The 23488-nt window shown below is 40.3% G+C and overlaps 1 protein-coding gene across 1 annotated transcript in view; it reads right to left on the reverse strand.

The window, feature by feature from the left end:
- Positions 1-574: 574 nt before the first annotated feature.
- Positions 575-23488, reverse strand: part of cacna1ba (calcium channel, voltage-dependent, N type, alpha 1B subunit, a) — a 126103-nt gene continuing 103189 nt past the window's right edge. The window contains exons 44-52 of the mRNA XM_054611009.1: positions 20729-20836; positions 16108-16217; positions 15385-15542; positions 11462-11597; positions 10055-10174; positions 6306-6344; positions 4886-5126; positions 2969-3183; positions 575-1133 (exon numbers count right to left, since the gene is read on the reverse strand). Coding sequence (XP_054466984.1) covers positions 582-1133; positions 2969-3183; positions 4886-5126; positions 6306-6344; positions 10055-10174; positions 11462-11597; positions 15385-15542; positions 16108-16217; positions 20729-20836 — 1679 coding nt within the window. The 3' untranslated portion in view covers positions 575-581. The remainder of the gene's footprint in view (positions 1134-2968; positions 3184-4885; positions 5127-6305; positions 6345-10054; positions 10175-11461; positions 11598-15384; positions 15543-16107; positions 16218-20728; positions 20837-23488) is intronic.

Raw genomic sequence — 23488 nt, forward strand, 5'->3', positions numbered from 1 at the left:
TGCATGCGCAGTGCAAGAGCGTCATGTTTTGAAGTGAATAAACTTCACTGCTCAGTCATCAGGAACAAATGACCCTGAAGAGAACTGTACTGTCTGTTTGTGAGTGGTTTCCCTGGAATACAGACTCACAGCAGGTCTGGTAGTTTATCTACTTCATCCAGACATTTCCTGGGATCTTCCCTTTTTTACCAACATCAGGAGAAATTGTAATCTTAATGTGTAGTCTTATGAAATATTTTGCTGTTTGAGGGTCAAGATGGTGGTGTCAACCAAACACTGAAGTCAAAGTGGTTAAAGAAGCTACTGTAGGACATTGGATATTGGCAAAATGTCTACTGTTCTGTTTCATAATGCTACGTGCCCCATGATAAAGGTGACTTTTGTTGTTCACGTTCAAATATTACCCACTTCAAGCTTTCTCCCTCTTTAGATGTTCTCCCTAACCCAGCTCTCCAAGTTAGGATTAAAACACAGCATTAAACACACACACACTGAAGATGTAAACTAAAGCCTTCAAAGAAGATGATAAAACTCATCACAATTCCTCGATAATGCATTAAAAAGGTTGGTTTGAAGCCATGCTAGCACCATTCGTCCTCCTCTGCCTCCTGGTAATACCTGTGTGCCCTGACACCAGAGCCTGGGCTGGTGCTTCCCCGGAAGCTGAAGTGGTACCCGTTGGGCACCCCAAGGTTCTGCTGCGGAGCAGGAAGCAGGGCTCCCATCATACGAGGCAGTGCGGTCCGAGATGAGCGTTCGGCACGGGGGCTGGGCGTCAGTGACACCGCATCCTGAAAGACGTCCAGCTGGTCCCGGAGGCTGCTGTAGAGGCTGCCCAGAGCCTCGCCGTGGCCCCGGCCCAGGAAGGGCTCGGAGCTGATACGAGTGACGGGGCAGGGAAAGTGGTGGGTGCTGTGCTGGAGGGCGCCATGGTCTGACAGGCCGCGGCTCAGCCGGCCAGGACTCAGAGAGGCCTGGCTGGACTCAAAGTGCACAGGGGATGAATTGGCAGTCTTGTAGGCCACCCCAGGCCGCGGGGTGAGGGGGGTCTGGGGGAGCTGCCGACGTCCGCGGCTTGGCGTGCTAGAAGATGAACTCAGTGCCATTGGGCTGCCTTTAACCCAACCACTGCCCTAGATGAAAATTGGACAAGCAATTTGAAACGATGAGGAAATTATGTAAGAGAGGAAAGGAAAAGGGAAGGAAACAGGGACAGGGCCGCCAGAGGGAGGAAAGGAAAGGATGGACACCAAAATGTAACATGGGTTGACATGAAAGATTACGGAAAACAAATGAGACAGAGAAGACAGAATGAAAGAACAAGCACTAATGGAAAGGTAACGACAGAGAGACAAAATGGAGAATGATGAAAAGAGAAAGTGGGAAAAGAAGTGAAAGGCCATGAGAGGCTGCACTACAGGCAGACAGAGGAGACAGCAGTAGTAAGAGCATGCACAGGGAGCACAGTACAGAGTACTATGATCTGAATGCTCACTGTGCTGATACAACAGGCTCTTATTCATCTTGTCAATGTGGTCACTTTGATATAGTTAAGTTTACAATGGAGTTGATGGATTAATAAACACGTTAATGGAACCCTGAGGCCTCTAGTTTCATGGTGGTTAAGACATGGCAGAGGTCTGTCCCCATCTGCAGCCTATGGTGATCCTGATATTACACCCACACTGGTCAGCTTGGACCGTCTTGTGAAGGACAACTGACAAACAATCCCTTCAGAGTTATCTGGAGAGCATCTGGACACAACGTTTAACTGATATCCTATGAGAGAAGCATCATATCATAATGAATGTATGGTACTGTATGATATGATCATCTCAAACTGTCGGAGATAATCTGAGGGTATAAATACAATACAGGAGACAGATAAGACTCAGAAGATGAAGACATAGAGATATGTGGAGTATTTTAAACTCTCAAGTTGTGTATCAGAGTTGCTGGCTTTACTTTGCTTTGAAGTTGCTGTAAGAATTTTGTCAGAATACTAAAAAGATGTTGAAATTAGGAGTTTAGTGAGCTAATGGTTCACTTATTTTTCCAAAGCATAAGGCAGTGTTGTTTCACTTTTTTGTCAATCTTAACAAATCAGATGAAAAGAACTAAACCAATAACGGGCTTCATGCAGAAGTTATTTTTTTTTGCCCACAGATTTGTTCTTATGTGACACGTACAAGTAAGAAGGAAGTAGTGCATTTGTTAGGTACTATTTTTTCAGTGGCGGATTAATCCACATATGGTGATCTAGTGAATATTCGTGTCCGCAGGACGGTGTGTGTGGGATCGAGTCAAAATAATCTACAGTGTGTGTGTTTATGTTTCAAAAGGAAGCTCTATGGGACAGAATATGATTACATGTTCCTTGCAGCATTGCTGAATAATATAATACCTTATTGATTATTCAATGAAATTCAGTTTAGTCCAGTTCGACAAATACACAACTGAATAATCAATAACACTCGAACAAACTACACTGAAGAAGCTGATTCTGGGAGAGCTTGTCCTCAGAGTTTTAGATTGTCCGGAGGCTCACGGATGTGTGTGGGGAACTGAAGTGATACTGTTACACTGTGATGAGGTTCATCACATCAGATAGAAGCTCATTAACTTGAATTATCTCCACATCTTCACTCCAGTTACCACTGGCGTTTCACGTACTGTTCTTCTACCACATCATGTCACTCTGCCATGCCGCTATGACACTAGAGGCCTCAACCTTAAATGATTGATCAGGTTCCACACAGGTCTAAATGAATATTTTTCTCATTACTGTTATGAGCGGCAGCAGCAATGGATTTCAGAGTTTTAGTGTTATTTTATCTGATGAAAATAGTATTCAATGATAGTGAACACTGTCAGATGAACTCCTAACTCATTCGTAACCCTTTGTAAATCCCCTTCACCTGGTTTAAAGCCTCGTCTGTCCCTACTCTACGCCCCTGTTCCCTCCCACCTGCTTGTTGCTGGGTTCCTGCCCCTCGCTGGGGGAGGCGGCACAGCTGGCAGCGGCAGATTTGGTGTGGCAGTGTTCCCGGCTGCAGTAGCGGTCGCAGGAGTAGTAGCGCTGCTTATCCGCTGAGGAGTGGTGTTTCCTGTCGTGGGAGCGTCCGCGGTCATGGCCTCGGTCTCTGGAGGCAGCCGGGTCAGACTCAGGCTCTCCTGGTGCACCTGTAAAGTAGGACCATATGATGTTTCTGAGTGCCACTGTTCTTGCCAAGGCATTTATTTCTGCTCAGTACGAAACAAAGGATATATGTTCATTATGCAAAGCAGGCATTCTGACTACAGGTGTAACTAATAACATTAGATATTATGGCTGCGTTCTGAGTCAGGCTTCAGTGAGCCAGTATGAAACTTGAAACTGAGCCAGCTTAATGGAATTCAGCCATAATTCAGTTTATTTTTTATACCTGTGACATGTCAAAACATCTCCTACTTCAGATTGATGTATCTGTGTAAGAACCAATTCTTGATGACTTACTAACATCCTTAATTAGATGATTCACTACCTTTTGCTTTGTATATATTAGAAAGATGAACTCTTGACTCTTTATAAATTAACAGTTACAACTGCACACTTGATGTTTAATACCATTTATTAAAAACTTTTTAACAGCATGGACACAACTCGGATGGTTGTTACCCTTTATTAATATGAACATGTATAGCTGCAAAGTGGATGTTTGTTACTGTGCTACTAAGAGTTAGCAGCCATGCAACATCTCTGTGAGGCTGTACTTAAGGCACAAGAGTGCTTTGAGCTAATAGTGACATCAGCATGCTAACATGCTATCAATGACAATACTAACATAATGATGTTAAGCTTGTATATACATTACCGTGTTCACTATGTTAGTTAATGGCCAGTTATTGGCCAAAAATTACTTTTAATTATAGGTTCTGTAAAAACACATAGGTTGTCCATGGCTTTGTGTCCTAACACGTCCTAACATGCTCCAAGAAAAGACGAGAAGAACAGCTGATTGGTGAAGATGACATGGGGAGCTATTTAGACTTTAGCTGCTCATTTTACCACACACACATAAATAAGAACTGGCTGGAGGGAGATAAGCTAAAAGTTTCCTTCGTTGATTTTGAGTATATTGTATGTCATTACTACTAGATATCACAATATCTACCTTGTAAGTCCCCTTAACTTACGGTGCGCTATCGTTGTATTAATCAGTACATATACACAGGTAAAGGTTCCTACTGGTATTAACAGCAGAACAAGGGAGACTATTGGGAATTGTAAAAGGAAAGAACAAATAAGTTATACTGTAAGTATTTCAGTAAGTACTGGATACCTACATGGTATTTTAGAGGAAAGAAAAAATGACTTGTACTGTAAGTGCTTTGTAAGTACTGGGTACTTAACGGGATACAGTACTGGTAAACAACAATGACATCCTGCAGTACTTGTTAAGAAATAATAGTATAACCTATTTCACAGGAGTAATGGGTTACCAAAAAGTTCTACCCACACTCCAGAGATTTATTATATGTCTTCTGCTTTATTGTGATTTAAAATCTAAACTTTACGAGCCATTCTCATGCACTGATATAGAAGGCTTGTATTGTCAACCAAGGACGAATGACATAATACACCATTGTAATTATAAGATAATTACAGTATCATTTATTTGTTCTTTCCTCTTAAATTCCCAATAGTCACAACTATGAAAAAGTCCTAAGCTGAGCAAAAGCTTTGCATGGGACATGATGAGGCAGTCCAAATCCAACAAATGGGATCCAGTATGTGTCAGTATACTGTGTGTGTGTGTGTGTGTGTGTGTGTGTGTGTGTGTGTGTGTGTGTGTGTGTGTGTGTGTGTGTGTGTGTGTGTGTGTGTGTGTAGGTGCTGACTAACCAGCAGAGCTAGGTGGCTGTCCACCCAGAGGTGTATCCAAAGACCTCTGCCTCTTCTCCCTGTCTTTATCTCTGTCCCTGTCTCGGCGATGGTGGCAGCGGTGGTGGTGGTGGTGGTGATGGTGGTGGGGCCGGTCCTGGCTGGGTTTCTCCAGGGTGTAGTCCCTCAGGTTGACCTCCTGGGGTCGCTGTGGGGCCACGGTGGAGGCAGAGCGCTTCATTGGACTGACATCAGGAACAGTCTGATGTAGAGACATGAGGGGCTCAGTGACAATCATGTCTGACACAAGATTTTCATCCACCATCACACAGACCCAGCTTCATACAATGACCACAACTGATCCTTGCACATGAAGCCCCTCCTGGTTCACTCACTCTCAGTCCACACAGTTCTCACTAGTCCAGCCTCATGCATTGCTAATCTCCATCCATCCACCAGATGCCCTTAGACTTTCCCACCTGCATTTGAGTCCTGCATTCCATTTAGGTGAGCTAGTTCCACGGTTTTGGCATTGTGCTTACTGACTCACTGTCATAGCTTACTGGGACACTTGATGGAACTGAGCCATTGTTAACTAAATTAGTTTCCCCTGTATTGTTTTCTCTTATGATGAGTGAAAATGTGTGCTGTGGAAAAGGTTAGTGAAGAGTAGGCTGAAGGGTCGCTCACTGAGACACACTCAGAAGAGATGTTTACACATTAGAATATGTAGATTGTATTTAGTCTTTCTTGTGAATAAAGGCACTGACTAAATAAAAGGCATTAGACTTGATATTAAATGATTTAAATATATTTTGTGTTTTATAAAAAATGAATGTAATGCCACATGCTACATTAGAACTAAAGCAGTGGGTCGCTCTACTACATTATATCCAAATATATCATGATATTATGTTATATTGCGGTATAATTCTATATAATATGTGATACTATGTTACTACGTTACACCTTATACTATATTTTTTATAAAAAATGTTTCTATCTGTATTGCTGTCCTTACCATCTCTTCTTTACCATCCACATTTCCCATTCAAAAAATGTTTGTCTTATCTATTTCTAGCGTTTTTGTTTGTCATTATACGATTACATATAACGCATACTCATTTTTGAAATGCTGATAATTTTACACCATATATAAAAAAAATGGGACTGTTTTAAGAGTCTCAAGATTTCATATGCTACATGGGAGGGGCTTTACGATGACCTCATTCACATGATCCAAAATAACACTGCACAACGTGATCATCTCACATTACCATCTAGCCTTAAAATGATTGGTATTGTGTATTTAACAGTTTAGCTAGCTGGACCAAATAAACCACAAAGCAGGTGTGTGACATGTTGTGTGACATGTTGTGTTACATGTTGTGTGACATGTTGTGTTACATGTGTGACATGTTGTGTGTCAGTGTGTACATACAGCCAGATGGATCCCTGGAGAGTGGCCTGAATGGCTCCGCTGAGATGCAGGAGAAGGACGACGGACAAACGAATAGAAAGAAAGAACAGAAGAAAAGGAGATCAGCAGCTACAGTTCGTTATCACCATCAAGTCTTCTACTTAAAGCCACTTTGTAAAGAATTGTTTAATAAATATTGTCTTTTTGTTTGCAGTAAAATTATACAGTCCTGTTGAAAATGAATGCCCTATCAGTATTTAGTACAGAATGTAGTTGTCATGAACGTTGGTGTCATTGTTGTCTGCCATATTTTCTTCTTGGATACCACCACTGGTGGGCACCAAAGTCAGAGATTTCCATATCCTACACATAGAAGCTTTAAGTCATCCCTGAGATCCTGGGAGCTGTGTTTTTAGGGAAATAGCTCCTGGTTGGGTTCCTCAAGGCAAATTGGTCCCAGGGAAGGGGCCAGAGAAACCGGGGGCCCCATCCTGGAGTCGGACCTGGCCACGGAGCTGAGTGGAATTTCTGGGAATCACACTGCTCAGCCTCCCTGGGAAAGCTTTATTTAAGTCCACTACTTTATGAGGTAACTTTGTTTCATCTGCATTACTTATTACAAATAATCTTCATTAAACCCTGTACTTTTCTCTGATCTTTATTGTATGTTCCATCAGCTGCCAATAAGACTAAATGATGCACTGCATGATGCAGTGGAGACATTTTTGTATTTCTAGACAGAACTCACTCCCTGTGCTTCTATCAGCACAGTCTGCCTCTGGGACTCTCACATTTATCTGGAAGAGCATATCAGCCTTAATTCCTTCTGTTCTATCCTTCTAGGCTTGTTATCTCGAGAGGAACCCTGAAAATTAAAACGGGGCTCTGCACATACCGGATTAGCAAAAATGAGGATCAAAGGTCCCATATCAGCTGGGTTAAAGGAATCCAGTGTGGGAGCAGGAGGCCAGACTGACTGAGTCACTGAGGTTTCTCATGACACCACAGCACAAAAAAGGATTTTAAAGAGGAGAACAGGTTGGAACAGATGTCATGTCCTCATCCTGGAAAAGCTGAGCTCAAAGTAAGCAAAAGGGAAGCAATCTAGCAAGAGTGAAAGATAAACCGCTGTGTGTGAGGCTGGAGCCACAGAGTTCAGACTGCACGGTGTGGTTCCCATCATCGTACTCCAGCTAGAGGAAAGCCAGCATTAATTGAATTGGCTAGAGGATTTCCTGCCCTCTGTTCTACAAAGGTGAGAAAAATAAGACAACAAGTCAACAGGGGGACCTTCTGCCCTCATTCCTTACATCCTTTTATTAATCCCCGACTCCACGTTGTCTCCCATCCTCAGTAACCCAGTTACCCTCTGCCCCTCCCACTGCATCTTGGGCCCAAAGCCACTATTATCTTTTCATTTGGCAGCAAGAGAAAAACAATACTGGACAAATCTGGCAGCCCGCCAGGATCTAATCAGATTACTTCAGTTTCCTCCAGTGAGAGTAGGATCAACAGCCGCTCTTCCATTTGGGCTGTGAAAGGAATGCACCTTGAATACATAAATCGATCAACATCACTCAGGAAATGAGGAGCTTATTATATCTTATAGGATCTAGTGAAATATTCATTTAGAGTGTTTCAGTTAGTTAGTTAGTTAGTCCCAGCTCCTACATTTAGAAACCTCCTATGTGATTCTGCGCTTTGTTTTATTCTCAGTAATATAGGCACAGCAAACTTTTACCTGGAGCCAGATTTAGCTAAGGTCATGTTAAAGACAGTTCCAAACACAGCGGTGTGTGTCTTTGTGAGGTGAAATCAGAGGTGTAGCTGTGGTGCACCGTCAAATAATTGACAATCCTGTTCCCAGATGAAACAAGACAAAAACAATGGAAAAATTTACCTTTGACTACAAAAAACTATTATGTATTACAAATTGCACAGAAAAATAAGAATGTGAGTATGGACGAATGGACAGATGAACTGTCACTGTTTTTATGCAGTCTTATTCAGCAGCCTGCATGCCTCTGTGGATTCATAAATATGTCATGTTCCTGATGAAATCAGTGCCCTGCTGTCAAGTGATAGCTTTCATTTAGCTGCAGCATCTCACACTCTGGTAAGAAAACATCTCTGCCAGTACGGCGTTTCTACACAGGAGGCCATTTCTGTTGTCTGTCTCACACCTGACTTTAGAAACAATTCAGTTGGCCACTGGTTCGCTCTTACCGGAGCTATACTATACTATACTATTCTATACTAAACTATACTATACTATTCTATACTATACAATACTATACTATACCAAACTATACTATACTATATACTATACTATACTATACTAAACTATACTATTCTATACTAAACTATACTATTTTTTACTAAACTATACTATACTATTCTATACTAAACTAAACTATACTATTCTACTAAACTAACCAAGTTGCTACTATACATACTAAACTATACTATACTATACTACTATACTAAACTATACTATACTAAACTATACTATTCTATACTAAACTATACTTATACTATTACTATACTACTATACTAAACTATACTATACTATACTATACTATACTAAATTCTATACTATACTAAACTATACTATACTAAACTATACTAAACTATACTATACTATACTAAACTATACTATACTATACTATACTAAACTATACTAAATACAATACTATACTATACTAAACTATACTATACTAAACTATACTATACCATACTAAACTATACTAAACTATACTAACTATACTATACTATATAAAATATACTATACTATACTATACTATACTACACTATACTATTTTATATTAAACTATACTAACTATACTAAACTATATTAAACTATACTATATACTATACTATACTAAACTATACTAAAATATACCAAAATACTATACTATACTAAACTATACTATACTAAACTATACTATACTAATCTATACTAAATATTATACTATATAATATTCCATACTAAAATATACTATACTATATTATACTATAATATATTCTATACTAAACTATACTATACTATACTATAATAAACATTTCTATACTACACTATAATATACTATTCTGTAATATACTTTTCTATACTACACTATAATATACTATTCTATAATATACTTTACAATACTAAACTATAATATACTATTCTATAATATACTTTACAATACTAAACTATAATATACTATTCTATGCTATACTATAGTATTCTATACTACACTGTACTATACTATAATATACAATTTTATACTATACTATGATAATATACTATTCTAGGCTATAGTATACTATAATACATTTTTCTATACTATCCTATAATATACTTCTATTATACTATACTATTCTATTCTATACTACAGTATTCTATTCTATACAATACTATCTATACACCATGATGCTTGGTGCTCAAATATAGTCTAAGTTGACTGATGTTTAATGTTAAGATAGCAGCCATTTTATCAGAATTATTGTTTTGCTGCGGTATACGTTCCTCCTGATGCAAATTAAAACAATGCACGTCAGAAATGAACTACCATTTTGTTTTGTTAGTCGTGTTTTTCTTGTGCAGCAAATGGGATACAACTGCATGTCATTGCACAACCCTGTGTTGCATAATGACAATAAATGTTCCCCGACCAAATCCTGTCCATGACATTTAACCCGGAATTTACAGATGATAATGATTACAGATAAACAGGATGTATTAACATTTCAAAATAAAAAACACTGTGGTGAAGACAAGGTGTTACCTGCAGCTCAGCATTGAGTCGAGGCATAGAAGCTGCTCTGCCCTGGTTCTCCAGACCTGACTCAGGGACTGGTAAAGTGCTGCTGGCACTGGTCTCCATCTTCCTCATCTCCACCGATTCCTGGACATAAACACACACAAACCCAATCAGGTTAGCATCATTAGGTGTGTGGTGGTGGGGTGGACTAATTGGTTCTTTATTTCACTTAAGGCAACAGTATTCTTCAGTAGCTGTTTAACAATTTAGCATTTATTTGGACAGACTGTTTGATCAGACTCCCAGAAACATAATGCAATGCTATAGCAATGTTCACGCAAACTCGGCTCACCCTTCAAACTCGATACATAACATACATTTTCAAATTAAGGATGGACAAATAATAGCCCTCACATGGTCAATTCAGTATAATGTATGTGCAGTAATTCTACCAGTCAGGTCATACACACACTCTGCTGCTCTCACTTTCTCTTTTTAACACTAATGCTGGGAATGGAAACAGGAAATCTTTCAAATTAAAAGCCTACCCCTGAACTGGAGGGATTATGACCTTTGAAATGCTGGAAGGCTTTTAATTTGAAATATCTATGTAGGAAATATTGAGTTTTATTGACAGAAGCTTAACAGTGATGTGAAGTGAATGAAAGTAGGTTTTTATCAAACAGAGAAGCTCACTTATTATTATGATAAAAATTTTGATTATAAGGATTACCATCATTACAATTATTTTATTCTTTATTTAAATCATTATTTTATACACTTATTGGGCTGGACAGCTTTCCAGACTATCGCAGGGCCATTCACACCTAGGGACAATTGAGAGTAATCAATTAACCTAAGCTGCATGGTTGGATACGGTCGTCTGATTCCAGGCCCCTCAGTAGCGCCAGTGAAACAGAGAGCCAGAGGGTCAAGCTTTGTTTATACTTGAGCGTGGAACCGTAGTTGAACAATCCTTGTAACAAAAATTCAGAGGTGCACAACCAAGCGCTGCCACTCACACAGCTTCACTACGGCGAGTATAAACCCATTTGCCCCAGGCACTGCAGGTGACAGATAAGGTGGAGCAACATTATGAAAGCAATAACAATCCACATATGCAAGGACATGGTCACAGTACATGTATTCAGTGACATTTGCAATATTTCAAATTCCTTAACTTGTCACTTAGCTGACACACAAACGAAGTGTTGTGTTCATTCTTAAAATGTACTTTTACTTAGTAGTTACAATAACAGTTATTTAATTGCATTTTTAACAAACATTTGTCCCTTCACATGACTCAGCCAGACAAAATCTCTAGAGACACTTGAAATACTTTGTATATACACAGCCGTACGTCTGTACATCAATGAGTTAAATACATCTTGACATTCACAGCACGTGTAGGAGTGTGTCTGTCTACAGTACCTGGATGACGGCAATGTCCGGTTTGTCCTCTGATGGACCTCTGGACATGGTTCTCTTTGTCTTAGCTCGGGGCGCTTCCTTGGGTTTCTCCATCACCCAGGAGGATGATTCCTTGATGGTGTGGTCATGACCTGGCCTGTGTGTCGTAGCAGTCACAGCTCAGCATTATGATAATAACACAGTGTAAATTTAGGTCAGAGGTTTACATTTTCACTTGCCAAAATTGAACTTTTTTGACAACTAGATAACATTTCATCCTTTGTGTACGCAACCCTGTTGCAAAATGACAATTAATGAACCTTATAACCTTGTACCCTCAGTGGTTCGGGTGACACCTTAAATTACTGTCAATAGCCATTGATACATTCTGTAATTAAATATAATTTTCGGTTAAATGACAAAAGAAAAAATAGCTTATCAAGTTTTCTGCATTAAGGATCTCTTTTAGCATTGTAGGGGTCATGTTACTGTATTACATTGTTTCTGAGCCTGTCACGATATATCATTATTACATTATCATATAACATATGGACATGACCTTGCTCATTTTTTCAAAATCTTCTTATTGTACTCAATACGGACATGACCCTGTATGATATATGGAATGTCCTACCATAATATCGTACCATATATGGGCAGGAACTTATCGTTAAATATATGGACAATAGGGTTCGGGGAAAAAATGGGTTCTCAGAGGCATTGCAATTCTCGCTTGAAATATAATGTCTTGATGCAGAAAACACAATAATCAGAAATTTTAAACTCAATTCACAACATTATGGTTGCCTGTTACAATGCTGTGACACCGGGCTGTGAGTTCCTTACGGCTGCCCCTGAACACAACAGAAATAAAACATGTGCATCTTCTTTACGTTCTAAGCTAGGCTAACAGTAGCAGAGTTTTGGTGAGGGCGGCTGGACTTGAGCAGCCGAATATTGTTACAATCTGACCGGCCTACCCCGGCTTAAAAGCTTTACCACATGTTCCAGAGAGTTGTATGAGAGTTGAATGTTTATTGCCTATAGCAGGAGGATTTGTTTGAAGATAAGTCTATATTGTTTATTTGTGAATAAGGGCAGCTTTTTATGTCAATGGATTCAGAAGATGCGGATGCTGCTACAGGCACTACTTTATATATTTTCTTGTTGGTTCTTTTTGCAATGCTGGGAATCATGTAACCCTCCAGGTGTCACTGCTCTTCTTTTTGTTACTAATATTCAATAATAAAAGATAATGCAAGTAAATTCATCAGATTTTTGATTATGAATCATTACAGATGCTGTGTTTAAAAAATAGCAGATAGACACACAGAAAAACTAAATCATGTTTAGAAATCAAACATTTTAAGGCATCAAGATGAATCAATCATTATTATTATATAATTGCAGTGTAGCCTTCTGAATTGGAATCCAAACAAACCGTGAAGTGCCCAGAGATTCCCACTCCTAATGGACATGACCTCCATTATTTTTACATGATTAACTTATATGATATACATGACCTCGATCATTTTTACGCTATTGTCTTAACATACAATATCACATGCAAACCTTGAACCGTTTCCACAGTTTTTTGTGGGGTCTCTGTGCTTTTCTTGCCACGCAAGTTTCCGGATTGTGGTTCTACCTGGACCAAGGTTGACACCCGCTGCTACTATTATTATTACTAGTGGTATCATTCTCTGTTTCTGCTATTATTAGTGCTACCACTGCTATTACAGACATCACACAATTTTGTTACTGAGGTCTGAAAGCTTTTATTAATTGTGTTAATTGTGTGATTTTATTCTATAATTTTTTTGTTTATTAGGACTATTTTAATATATCAGAATATAAGAATTAACAGTTTACTGCTCTTTGAAAGGGTCTTAAAATGACAATCATTTTGGTTATCACAGTTATGTCTGGGCCAGGATTTCAGTTATCCAGGTCTAAGGAGTTCTATAAATGCCTAGACAAAGGCAAATGGAATATTTTTTTGTTTCAGCTCTCATTCAAGAAGTTTCTTTAGTTCTGACTTACTGGAATTTACTGGACATCCATCCCTCAACAAAGAAGGATCAATGGTACCACTTATCAGCCCCTTCCAAAGCTGCACTCACACCGAATCAGGCGTTGTGCAGGGGTGTTGGGGTGTCACTTAATGGACCATAAGCACAAAGCGGCTGCATGGTGATTAATGTATGTTGCCCCCTTATGGCAGAGTTGTACAGTTATGGATCAGCTTGACGTCGGGTTGAGCTTCTCCCAAAGTTGATTCTGTTTTGACTTTTTGCTGCAGGCCACTGAGATTTTTTTCCAGCACCCTCTGCACAGCATAAACGCACTTACCACATTGGAATGAATAAGTGATCTGAAGTTTTTGCCCGCCACACCTTATCTGGTGTGAGTGCAACCTAAAGCACAACACGCATTGGCCGTGTTGCATCATTTGACAGCTTGCTCTGATGCACTCTATAATGAGCAGTGAGCAGAAAAACAGAGATTTTGGCACAATTTTTTTGTTCAATTGAGGGGATTTTACTGCATTTTTCTCTACCTCTCCCTCATTCCTAGTGTGTTTCTGTGTTTCTACTTCTTTGTGATTCTTTTTTGGTCCCCTGTTTGTCTTCTCTCTCTGTTTGTTTGTTTGTGTGTGTCTGTCTAGGCATGGCACTCAATCTCTCTGTCCTGCTACCATCAAGCTGTCCACCTGAGACCCATCCACTAATAAGCTCCTGCAGTATATCAATTTCAAATCTCTGTCTGAGTCCTGCTCTTGGGTCCTAAATCCACTCGTTACTGCACACAACAAATGTGTGAATATTCCCAAAGAGGGTAACTGCCTGGGAGTCCACACCAGCCAGTCAGGACTTTAGAAGCTTCACAATAAGCTAATAGATACAAGTTAAGAGTTCATATACTTTGTCGTTAATAAAGCAGACTTATGCTTCTCTTTCAAGGTGGTCCCACTGTGGAGGCCTCCAACCTTAAAATAAATTTATAATTCAAAGTAGAATTGAACATGTTAATGTCTTAGGTCGCAACGCTCATTCAAATCGATCCTCAAATCTGTTTGGCATTACTGAAGAAGAGAAGACTACTGAGCCTTTACTCAAAACACACACAGGTGTCACTGAAACATGTTAGACAAGCACAAACCTGCATTTATTTCCCTCTTATAATTAAAACCGGCCCCTACCTTTTTTGTCTTGCTGTAGTAAACGCATTCTTAGGTGTCGGGGCCAGATTTGATGTGGCAATTACACCAGTTTTCAGTCCCAGATGTTGAATTGTGTCTCAAACACATGTTCTGTATTCATCAAACCGTCACAAGCGGGTGGAGAAACACTTTGTGTGTCGTTTGTTTGAGTGTTTGCATGGTGCGTCTCTCTCCTCATCACTTAAGGGAGTGTGGAGACATGTTCAAAGAGATAGGAAATGAAATGCTGCTGGAGGTCACTCAATTTGAAATGGTCGTTTCAGATGAGTTACTAGAGCCACAAGCAAGGTTGTGGTAGAAACAGGAATACATCTATATATACAACTAAGCTTTTCTTTATTTTGTTAGATTTAAGTCAAAGTTTGGCTTTATTTACCTCAGTACCAACATTCATCTCAAGCCCTCTCCACTTGCTCCACTCTCAGGTACTGGACCTGTTGAGCCCCCTTTTCCCACTTCATTGACTTCGTAATAACTTCCTGCTGCTCTCTTAGTAAATCAGGAACTGAAGATGTGCAAATTGCAACCGCAAACGCAAATAAAAACCTCCGCACACATTTAAACAACTTCATTCTATAAGTCTTTAGTTTTTTCTTAGGGTAAATCACGACTGTATTTTGGATATTTTTGCCCCCGTCGGTAGAAGGTATTTTTACCCTGGATGTAGTTTTTAGTCTTGATGTGGTACCATGAGTTTCAATTCCTGAAACGTTGAACTTACAGCGTGCCTCCATTGTTGAGGGAGTTGGAGCTAGGTCTGGTCTGTGGCTGGGACTTGGCATGGGGCTGATGCATGCTGGGAGGCTCCACTCTGTGCAGATCTTTCTCCTGCATGTGAGTCAGAGGCAGCAATGGCTTAAACAGAGCCCCGACCTTGCACTGTGGAGGAGAGACGTATGGCAACATGCTGAAGACATTCAGAGGCAGCAGGCAGAATATTGTTGCACCCAGGTCTGACAGCAGGGTCTCAGTACCACCCACATGTAGAGACATGGGCCAAAATATTCATTTCTCGCAGTCATGCTTGTAAGTGGTACATCTGTGTGAGTTTTTGTGTGTGCTGAAACCAACATGCACCTGTACATTAGTAGACACCAGCCAGTAACCAAATGCAAGTTCATCTTTGGCTATGGCTGATAAATGTGCCTTTAATAACCAATTACTGGGTACTTTAAAAAAATGAAATTGGCAAAGCTGTTGATGGTTTTTGTAATCTACCAGTGAATGGCTAGTGGATACAAAAGCATCTGCTGAATGTGTGTATGCATGCAGGCATATAGTCAAAGTGTGTATCAGTCTGTGCAAGCATTATATACAGTATGTGGGCGCATGCATAAAGGTTTGCACTAGTACATCCAATGTGTGTGTGCCTCAGTGTACTTGTGTGTATGTGTGTGAGCAGTGTATGTGCATTGTGCAGGCAATTGTGGTGTGGATGTTGTACCTTGGAGCCTGACACGCCCTGTTGCTGCTGCTGCCTCCGTGCTCGATTCTGCTTATAGTAGTCGAAGATCATCAGGGCCGCATAAACCTTCCCTACGGTCAGTTCATTGTCTGAGGAGGTGAGGAGAGAAGAAATGATGTGAAGTAGGATGACGGTGCAGGGAAAGGACATGAGAAGAGAGGAGAGGTTTGGTTTTCGAAGTCCCTTTATTAAACCATTGCAGGGAGCCACCATATCACTGAAGTTTTTCTAATCAAAAAAACGTCAAATAACCGTCAGCTCTCCATCCTCCTCCACAGAGCATAAAACCCCTGACAGCCCATATGCAAATGCTGGCCTGCACATTGTCCATCATCTGAAAATAGACATATTCCACCAGTGGGGCCTTCAGCAGTCTCTCCAAATCCAGTACTTGCTGCACACTGTCAGCACTCGAGGCCTGGTTCCTACATGTCAGCCAAATGGCCATCTTAGCAGTACCAGACAAAAAGTTCACTAATCTATGTATAGTTTTCTTCTTAGCTTAGAGTATTTCGGACCAAAAATAAATAAACCAAACGAAAAACCTTTCCATATCCCTGGAACCACATTTTTAAAAGTTCAAACATAGCTGACAATCGACACTGAACAAATGAGAGACTTTCACCCTGAGAACAAAAAAAACACCCCTCCTCCATTTCAGGATCAAGGTGAGTTCTGTATCTGTTTGTAGCTATTGCACCGTGTACAACCCTCCGTCCTCCGTCTGTTGTCAGCTTTTCAACAGGGACCTTGTACAGAGACAGCCAGCTGCCAGTCCACCTCGACTCTTTCATCTGGGTTATCGACAGGGCGACCCGAACTTCCTCCACCACTCTGTTGATCAGCCTGACTGAGGTAATGTTGCTGTTTTCTCTCAGGGTTTCCAACAATATCACCATCATGTTCATCAGATGGCCCAGTTTGGTGCAGCCAGCCTCTCTGAGACCGGCTCACAGGCTGGCAGGTTGCAGTGTCTGAGTCTGTTTAAAGTTATTAAAAATCAAAGGTTCCTCAAACAACCACATTCGGGAACCTACATTTTTGCACGTGTGGTCTTGAAGATCTGCATTGCCTGTAGTGCAGAGCTGTAAAAAGATGCTAGTCCAGTAGGGTCCAAGTTCTCTGATTGCAGGAGGAACAGCTGTTTATCGTAGCTCAGCCGCCCAGCTCTCCTCCGCAGCAGTCGAGTTGTGTCGAGCCAGCTTGGGCCACAGTTGTACAGGTGTCTTTGAGCTGTCTGGAGTCTGAAAGAGGCTATTTTGGAATGGATGTCAATCAGTCCTTGCCCCCTTCATCAACAGTCAGGTACAGAGCTGCACCCGGTAACCAGTGCCTGCCAGACAAGAAAAAAGTATGCATGTCCTCTATCAGGCCTCTTTTTGCCATCAAAGTAATGAGTCTGTGCCAGAGAGTCGAGGCGACTTACTAATTGGCAACCAGAATCCTTTCCCTATATGACAGCTTGGGTAGCAACCACTTCCATTTAGACAACCGAGTGCACACTTTCTCCTTCACTCCCTCCCAGTTCTTAGCTTGAAAGCCCTCATTGACCCAAAACACTCCCAGCACTTTCAGTCCCTCTTTCCCCCGCTCAAGTCCACCAGGAAGAATGGGCACTGCCTGATCCCTCCACCGTCCCACCAACAAGACTTTTTGCCCAGTTCACCCTTGACAATGAGGCCTTTTCATACAAAGAAGAGGTGTCCTGGACAATGAATGCCCTCCGGACTGGAGAAAAAGACACATACATAACCTGCATAAGCAGATACAGTAGGAATACGATCATGGCTAGAGGACATGAGAGGCCACTGAGCCGACCTCTCAACCTGCACAGCAAGGGCTCAATGGCTAAGATATAAAGTTGACCTGAAATAGGACAACCCTGTCCTGTCCCTCGCTGTACAGGGATTGGCTGACCCAGCCCTGCCCCCGTCTTCACCAAACACTGAGCACCACTGTACAATAAACCAACCCAAGCCAGAAAACCATCACCACCAAAACCAAAAGAGTGCAGAAAACACATAAGAATGATCCACCCTGTCAAAAGCTTTCTCCTGATCCAGAGACACAATCCCAAAGTTTACATTGTCATTCACGCACAAACCCAAAGTGTCTCTCATGAGAAAAGTCTGTCCATAATTGTCCTGTCAGGTACACAATAGCTTTGATCTGTATGTACAACTAAGATCTGTATGTACAACTAAGTCCAGGTTGTCCTTCAGTCTATTTGATACTGCTCTAGAAAGCACCTTATAATCAGTAGAGGAGGGCAACTGGCCTCCAGTTCCTGAATAACGCCAGGGCACCTTTTGATAGCAGCAGCGAAAGTTGCACTCGCTGACAGACAGGAAAAGATCCTGATCTGAAACATTCCAACAAAACATTATGCGAGTCAGGTCCAAGGTTATTCCAGAAACGTTTATAAAAGTCAGCAGGGTGATCATCAATCCCTTGTGCCTGTCTCATTGCCATCTGATTGACAGCAACTGTCAGATCCTCCAGAGTCAGCTCACAATCCAGAGCAGCTCTCTCCTCCGGGCTGAGCTGAGGAAGCCCCTCCAAGAGCTCCTGCCGACACTCCATGTTGCACTGCTCCGCCCCAAAGAGGTCAGCGTAGAACTCCATGGCATGGTTCCTAATCTCGCCCGGACTGGTGTGTTCACCCTGCCTCCAGAAAGCCTAATGCAGGTCATCTGCTTCCTCTATGCCACTGATCTCTCCAGGTTGAAGAAGAAAGAAAGGAGCTCAACTCCAACCTCTTCTCCTGCAGCAGTTGACTGGTCACAGGGTCTGCTTCTCTGCGTAGCCCCTCCTCAATAACCCTAATGTTGCCCTCCAGCTCCTGAACTGCTGCCTTGATCTTAGCAGTGGAATGTAAGGTGTACTACTGGCAAAAAAAACTCCCACCACAGCTTCAAAGAACAAAAATAAGCTTTTTGATTTTCCACAGCTGCCAAAAGGACTCAAAGTTCTGGCAGAAAAGACTGTCTTGCAGGAGCTTGTCCTTGAAAAAGCCAGTAGGACTTAACCCGTTGCACCTTGTGAAATTATCAAATCCATAGTGACAAGGTGGTTGTCAGCCAAAGGGACTTATATTGATGTAAACTAATCCTGAGCTGAGACTTTGAGAAATGTAGATCTTGTCTACTCTGGCTATACTCACCCTGTTATTGCAGACCCTCACCCATGTGTACTGTCTGGATTGTGGATGTTTGACTCTCGATGCATACAACAGGTCCAGGTGTGTGATGATACTGTTAAGGCTCTAAGATGACTGTGGATGGGGTTTATCCACTTGTCCTGCTTACAGTGAAGTCTATAGTGCAGTTAGATTCACCACCAATAATGAATTGATCCTGATGGGAACACAACCCTGTTATCATTTCTTATCACAGTGAGATCTCTGCCTGCTACACTTGTAGAAGCTTCTTCCTCATTGTTTTCTGCTGGATGTGCTTGTACTTTACCAGGTAATAACAATCACCATGCTTTACTCCTAAACACACCTCCAGTGTTTGCGTACGTGAGTCCCAAAACATGAAGACCTGCCGCCTCAGAGACTAAACGTCCTTCAGTTTGGGATCTTTACATCCTAGACTCACTGTTTTAAATCCACTGGCAACTTTACCAAACCTACAGAGCTCGTTCTCTAACGACACATTAGATATAAACAGCGGAACACCGGACTGAACTGCGTGGAGGGAGCTGACAGCGGGGAGAACCGCACAAATATGTTCCTGATAAACACGCCGCTCTCTATCAGCTCATAGACATGAGGCAGATCTTTCAAGAACACAACCACTGCTTCATTCATTCTTGATGCAAAGCATGTCCTCACTGCTCACTGACAGCCAACAAAACGTCCTCCACGGTGAAGCTTTTATGCGGCGGGACTATCCTCACTCCCTACAGGATAGATATAGGTGGCGTCTCGGAGTACAGAGAGGAGAGGAGAGAAGAAAGGAAATTCTGCTGACTCATTCCTTTCTCCTTGATTCATCTCGATTTACCTGCTTGTCTCCTTAATGATTACTTAAAAAAAATCTTTAGAAAAAAGGAACTTCTTACAGAGATTGATTTGATTAATTCACATAAAGTTATTAAAATAGATTTTTAAGGTAAACAAAAGCATCTTGACAGAACTTACAGGAAATACCTAATACCAGGTCATGCAGATCAGGGAAGTTTGAGCTACTATTTGCATCTGATCTGTTGATTTGTTTGCTGTTACACAACATGTCACTTTCCAAGGAAGCAACAAGTTTTTGTAGTGAACACACTGTAAAATAAGTAACCTGTTTAAAAAAAATGCCCCGACAGATATTTTGTAGTGTTATCCAACACAATAACAATACACGTCTCTCTGGGAGAGTGGCGACCCCGCCATTAAAGTTGGCCTAACACACCATCCTCAGCTTCCATGCACACCGTACATTACACTGATGTATGCATCACATGCCTTTTCATGATGTGTTGTGCAAACATTTCTGTTACTTTTGTTAAAAAAAGATCACTCTCTGTAATCTTTGTAACGTTGCGTAAGAGTCAGGTTGAGATAAAAGCAGAGAGTTCAACATGTAGATGATGGTGACATGCTTACGTTTATGTGGTGTCACCAACAGATCCATGGTCTTCTGAGAGAGACTGGGCCACACTGTAGACAAATCCTTCTTTAACACAGCGTCAGATAAGCGCTGGGCTACCATGCCTGGAAATCCACAGAGAGACACTTTAAACCTTGTTTATTAAGACACATGTCAACTGCCAGTAACAGCACCATATAAAGTGATTTAAATAAAAAGGGGGAAAAGATAGACAAAAAAAGTAACATCTTCCAACTTATTTTGATATATGACACAAAGCAAGCAAAGCAGAATGAGCTGTTCCAGGGGCCAGGCACAATGAGAAAGCCTCATTAAAAGTGCAGATAGAAGCTGTGAAGCCAGGAGAAAAAATTCCAGCGGCCCAGCACAAAACCTTCTAATGAGCACAAATGTAGGCAAGATCTGTTTATTTCCAGCTCTGGGAACAATAAATAGCAGCCAGCTTTCTGTCACTCTGGCTGGGACTGGCTGGCTGCTAAAGGTACCAATTTACATAACATAACAGTGAGATGATGTTTGAAGACATCATTTCAAGAAATATGTTATTCATTTGACATTCATTTTCTTCAGTCCATTAGTTACGTGGTAACATTTTAAATGCAATGCAAAAAATGGCATTAATTGTTACAGTTGCAATGTTAAACAACCTGTCTAAACCTTTAATACCATTTTAGTTTTTCATATGATGTCAATCATATGGATGACCTTACACATAATGTTTGCTTACATTTGGTCATGGAAGCATTATCTTAGTTTTTCTCCTGATGTTTTAAGCCTACATTTTGTCTTAAATGACACCAGATTTAAATCTTAAAACTGCAGATTATGTACCCATTTAAGGCATACATGGTTTTAAATATGATAAAAGATATCATAAGATGCATATTCACTTTCCGGTCCCCCATCATTTGCAGTATACCATTATCTAGGTTCCCATGGAGCACCAACCAGAATTTCTAAACGTTGATTTCTATTTGAAAACTGGGTGATATTCGGATTGAACGTGTGTTGTAAAACACAAATTAGTTTTAAAATCTATAAATCTAAAAGGATTTGTTCAGTTGTGGGTTGAAAAAGAGACTATGTTGGTTTTTGTGAACTCATTTCTCCGGAGTCATATTACACAAAGACGTGATTTAAACACATTTAATGTTTCATATAAAATGTCATAAATCTGGAACTATATAGACTGTGTGCTGCCAACAAGAAGCTTTTACGACAGTATGATGGGAGCAGTTCTATACATTCATGTAAAATAAGAGTGTGCTTACTACTGTAACACACAAGCTCAGATACTTTGTCTCAGACTGCTTCTACTACTTTGAATGCATCACCGGTCTGGATTGTGGAGCGAGGTGAACGAGTTGAAGGAATAAACGTGAGGCTTCACGCTAACTACTTTGTAGGTACTTGAACTGCTGGATTCCAACAATGCAATCCGAAATTAGCACCATTAGTATAATTTTATGCTGCTCACGATGTGGGCTAGGCTGCTAGCCTGTAGGGTTAGCATGTTAGCTTGCAGCATACTGCAGCATGGGCCAACAGTAAACATAAACATGAGTGTAAGTTAATGTTAGCCACTGTCTATGGGCTGTCACTGTAGCTCAACGTTATAAAATGAATGTAATATGAAACAATGTGATGAACAAACAAGAGAAAAAAAAAAGATTGTTGTTTGACAAACAGCAACATACAAACAGTGTAAAGTATTATACTGTGTATTATCCCAGTATGCATTTTTTCGTTGAAGAGAAGTTTAAATAACGGCTATGGTCAACGGTAAAAAGATGACAAAGACATTTAAAGAAGGAAAGGGAGATTTTGTTATTGTTTGCACTGCCAACATTTATGTATTTTCTATTTCATTGTAGTTGTATTTAAAGAACATTGTTCATGTTCTATTTTAAGTGTTGCTTAATAAATAAAAATAGTATTGTTACCTGTGTCACATGCTCTTCTTTGTTCTTTTAGAAGAAACTGTTGATTTGTTAGTATGACTATGTATGTTAATTGCTACATATTTTACTGATGATTTTTAAGCTTAAAACACGGTTATGGTTAAAATACGTTGAAGAATTTTTTCACAGACTATTTGAAGGTTTTGATTAAACATTTAACATATTTAACCGATATTTGCAATATTGGCTTTCAAATGAAAAATGTGTATGTGTTTTTTTAGTAAGCCTCTAAAATGACGATATGTTACTATAAGCACAATGTAGTGGATGAAAAAATGAATTATTGCAATTACAATGAATTATTGTCTAGATGTGAACATTGAATCAACTTCTTCAAATAGTCTTTAAAAAAAATCACTTTGGAACCAGTTTTGAACGTCTTTTCGCTGGTGACCATAGTCCTTTTCTAAACATCTTTTCAACGGAAAAATGCTCAAATGCACTCCCTTATCTTTAATTGGTCTGAAATGAGAGAGGAGAATACCTTGCCGTCTTCACATTTCTTCAAGAAAGTCTTCTGACCACTTGTAAGATGTTCAACATATATATTTATATGCAGAGTTCAGCAGAAAATGCTCTTGGTAGGTCAAGAGTTGTAACCTTGGTTACCGTGTATCTCCTGTCATATAACCAAAACTCTAAAATTGTCATTGTTACTCCTGTATTTTCTTTTAAATGTAAGCTTAAAAAAAACGAACTCTACACAACTCTGACTGGCTTTTTCTGTTAGATCTATAGTTCATGCTTTTTTCTCAAACCAACATTATTCATATGTTGTCTTTTCGTAGGATGTAA

This window comes from Anoplopoma fimbria, chromosome 13 (assembly GCF_027596085.1).
Source record: "Anoplopoma fimbria isolate UVic2021 breed Golden Eagle Sablefish chromosome 13, Afim_UVic_2022, whole genome shotgun sequence".
NCBI classification, from domain to species: domain Eukaryota; kingdom Metazoa; phylum Chordata; class Actinopteri; order Perciformes; family Anoplopomatidae; genus Anoplopoma; species Anoplopoma fimbria.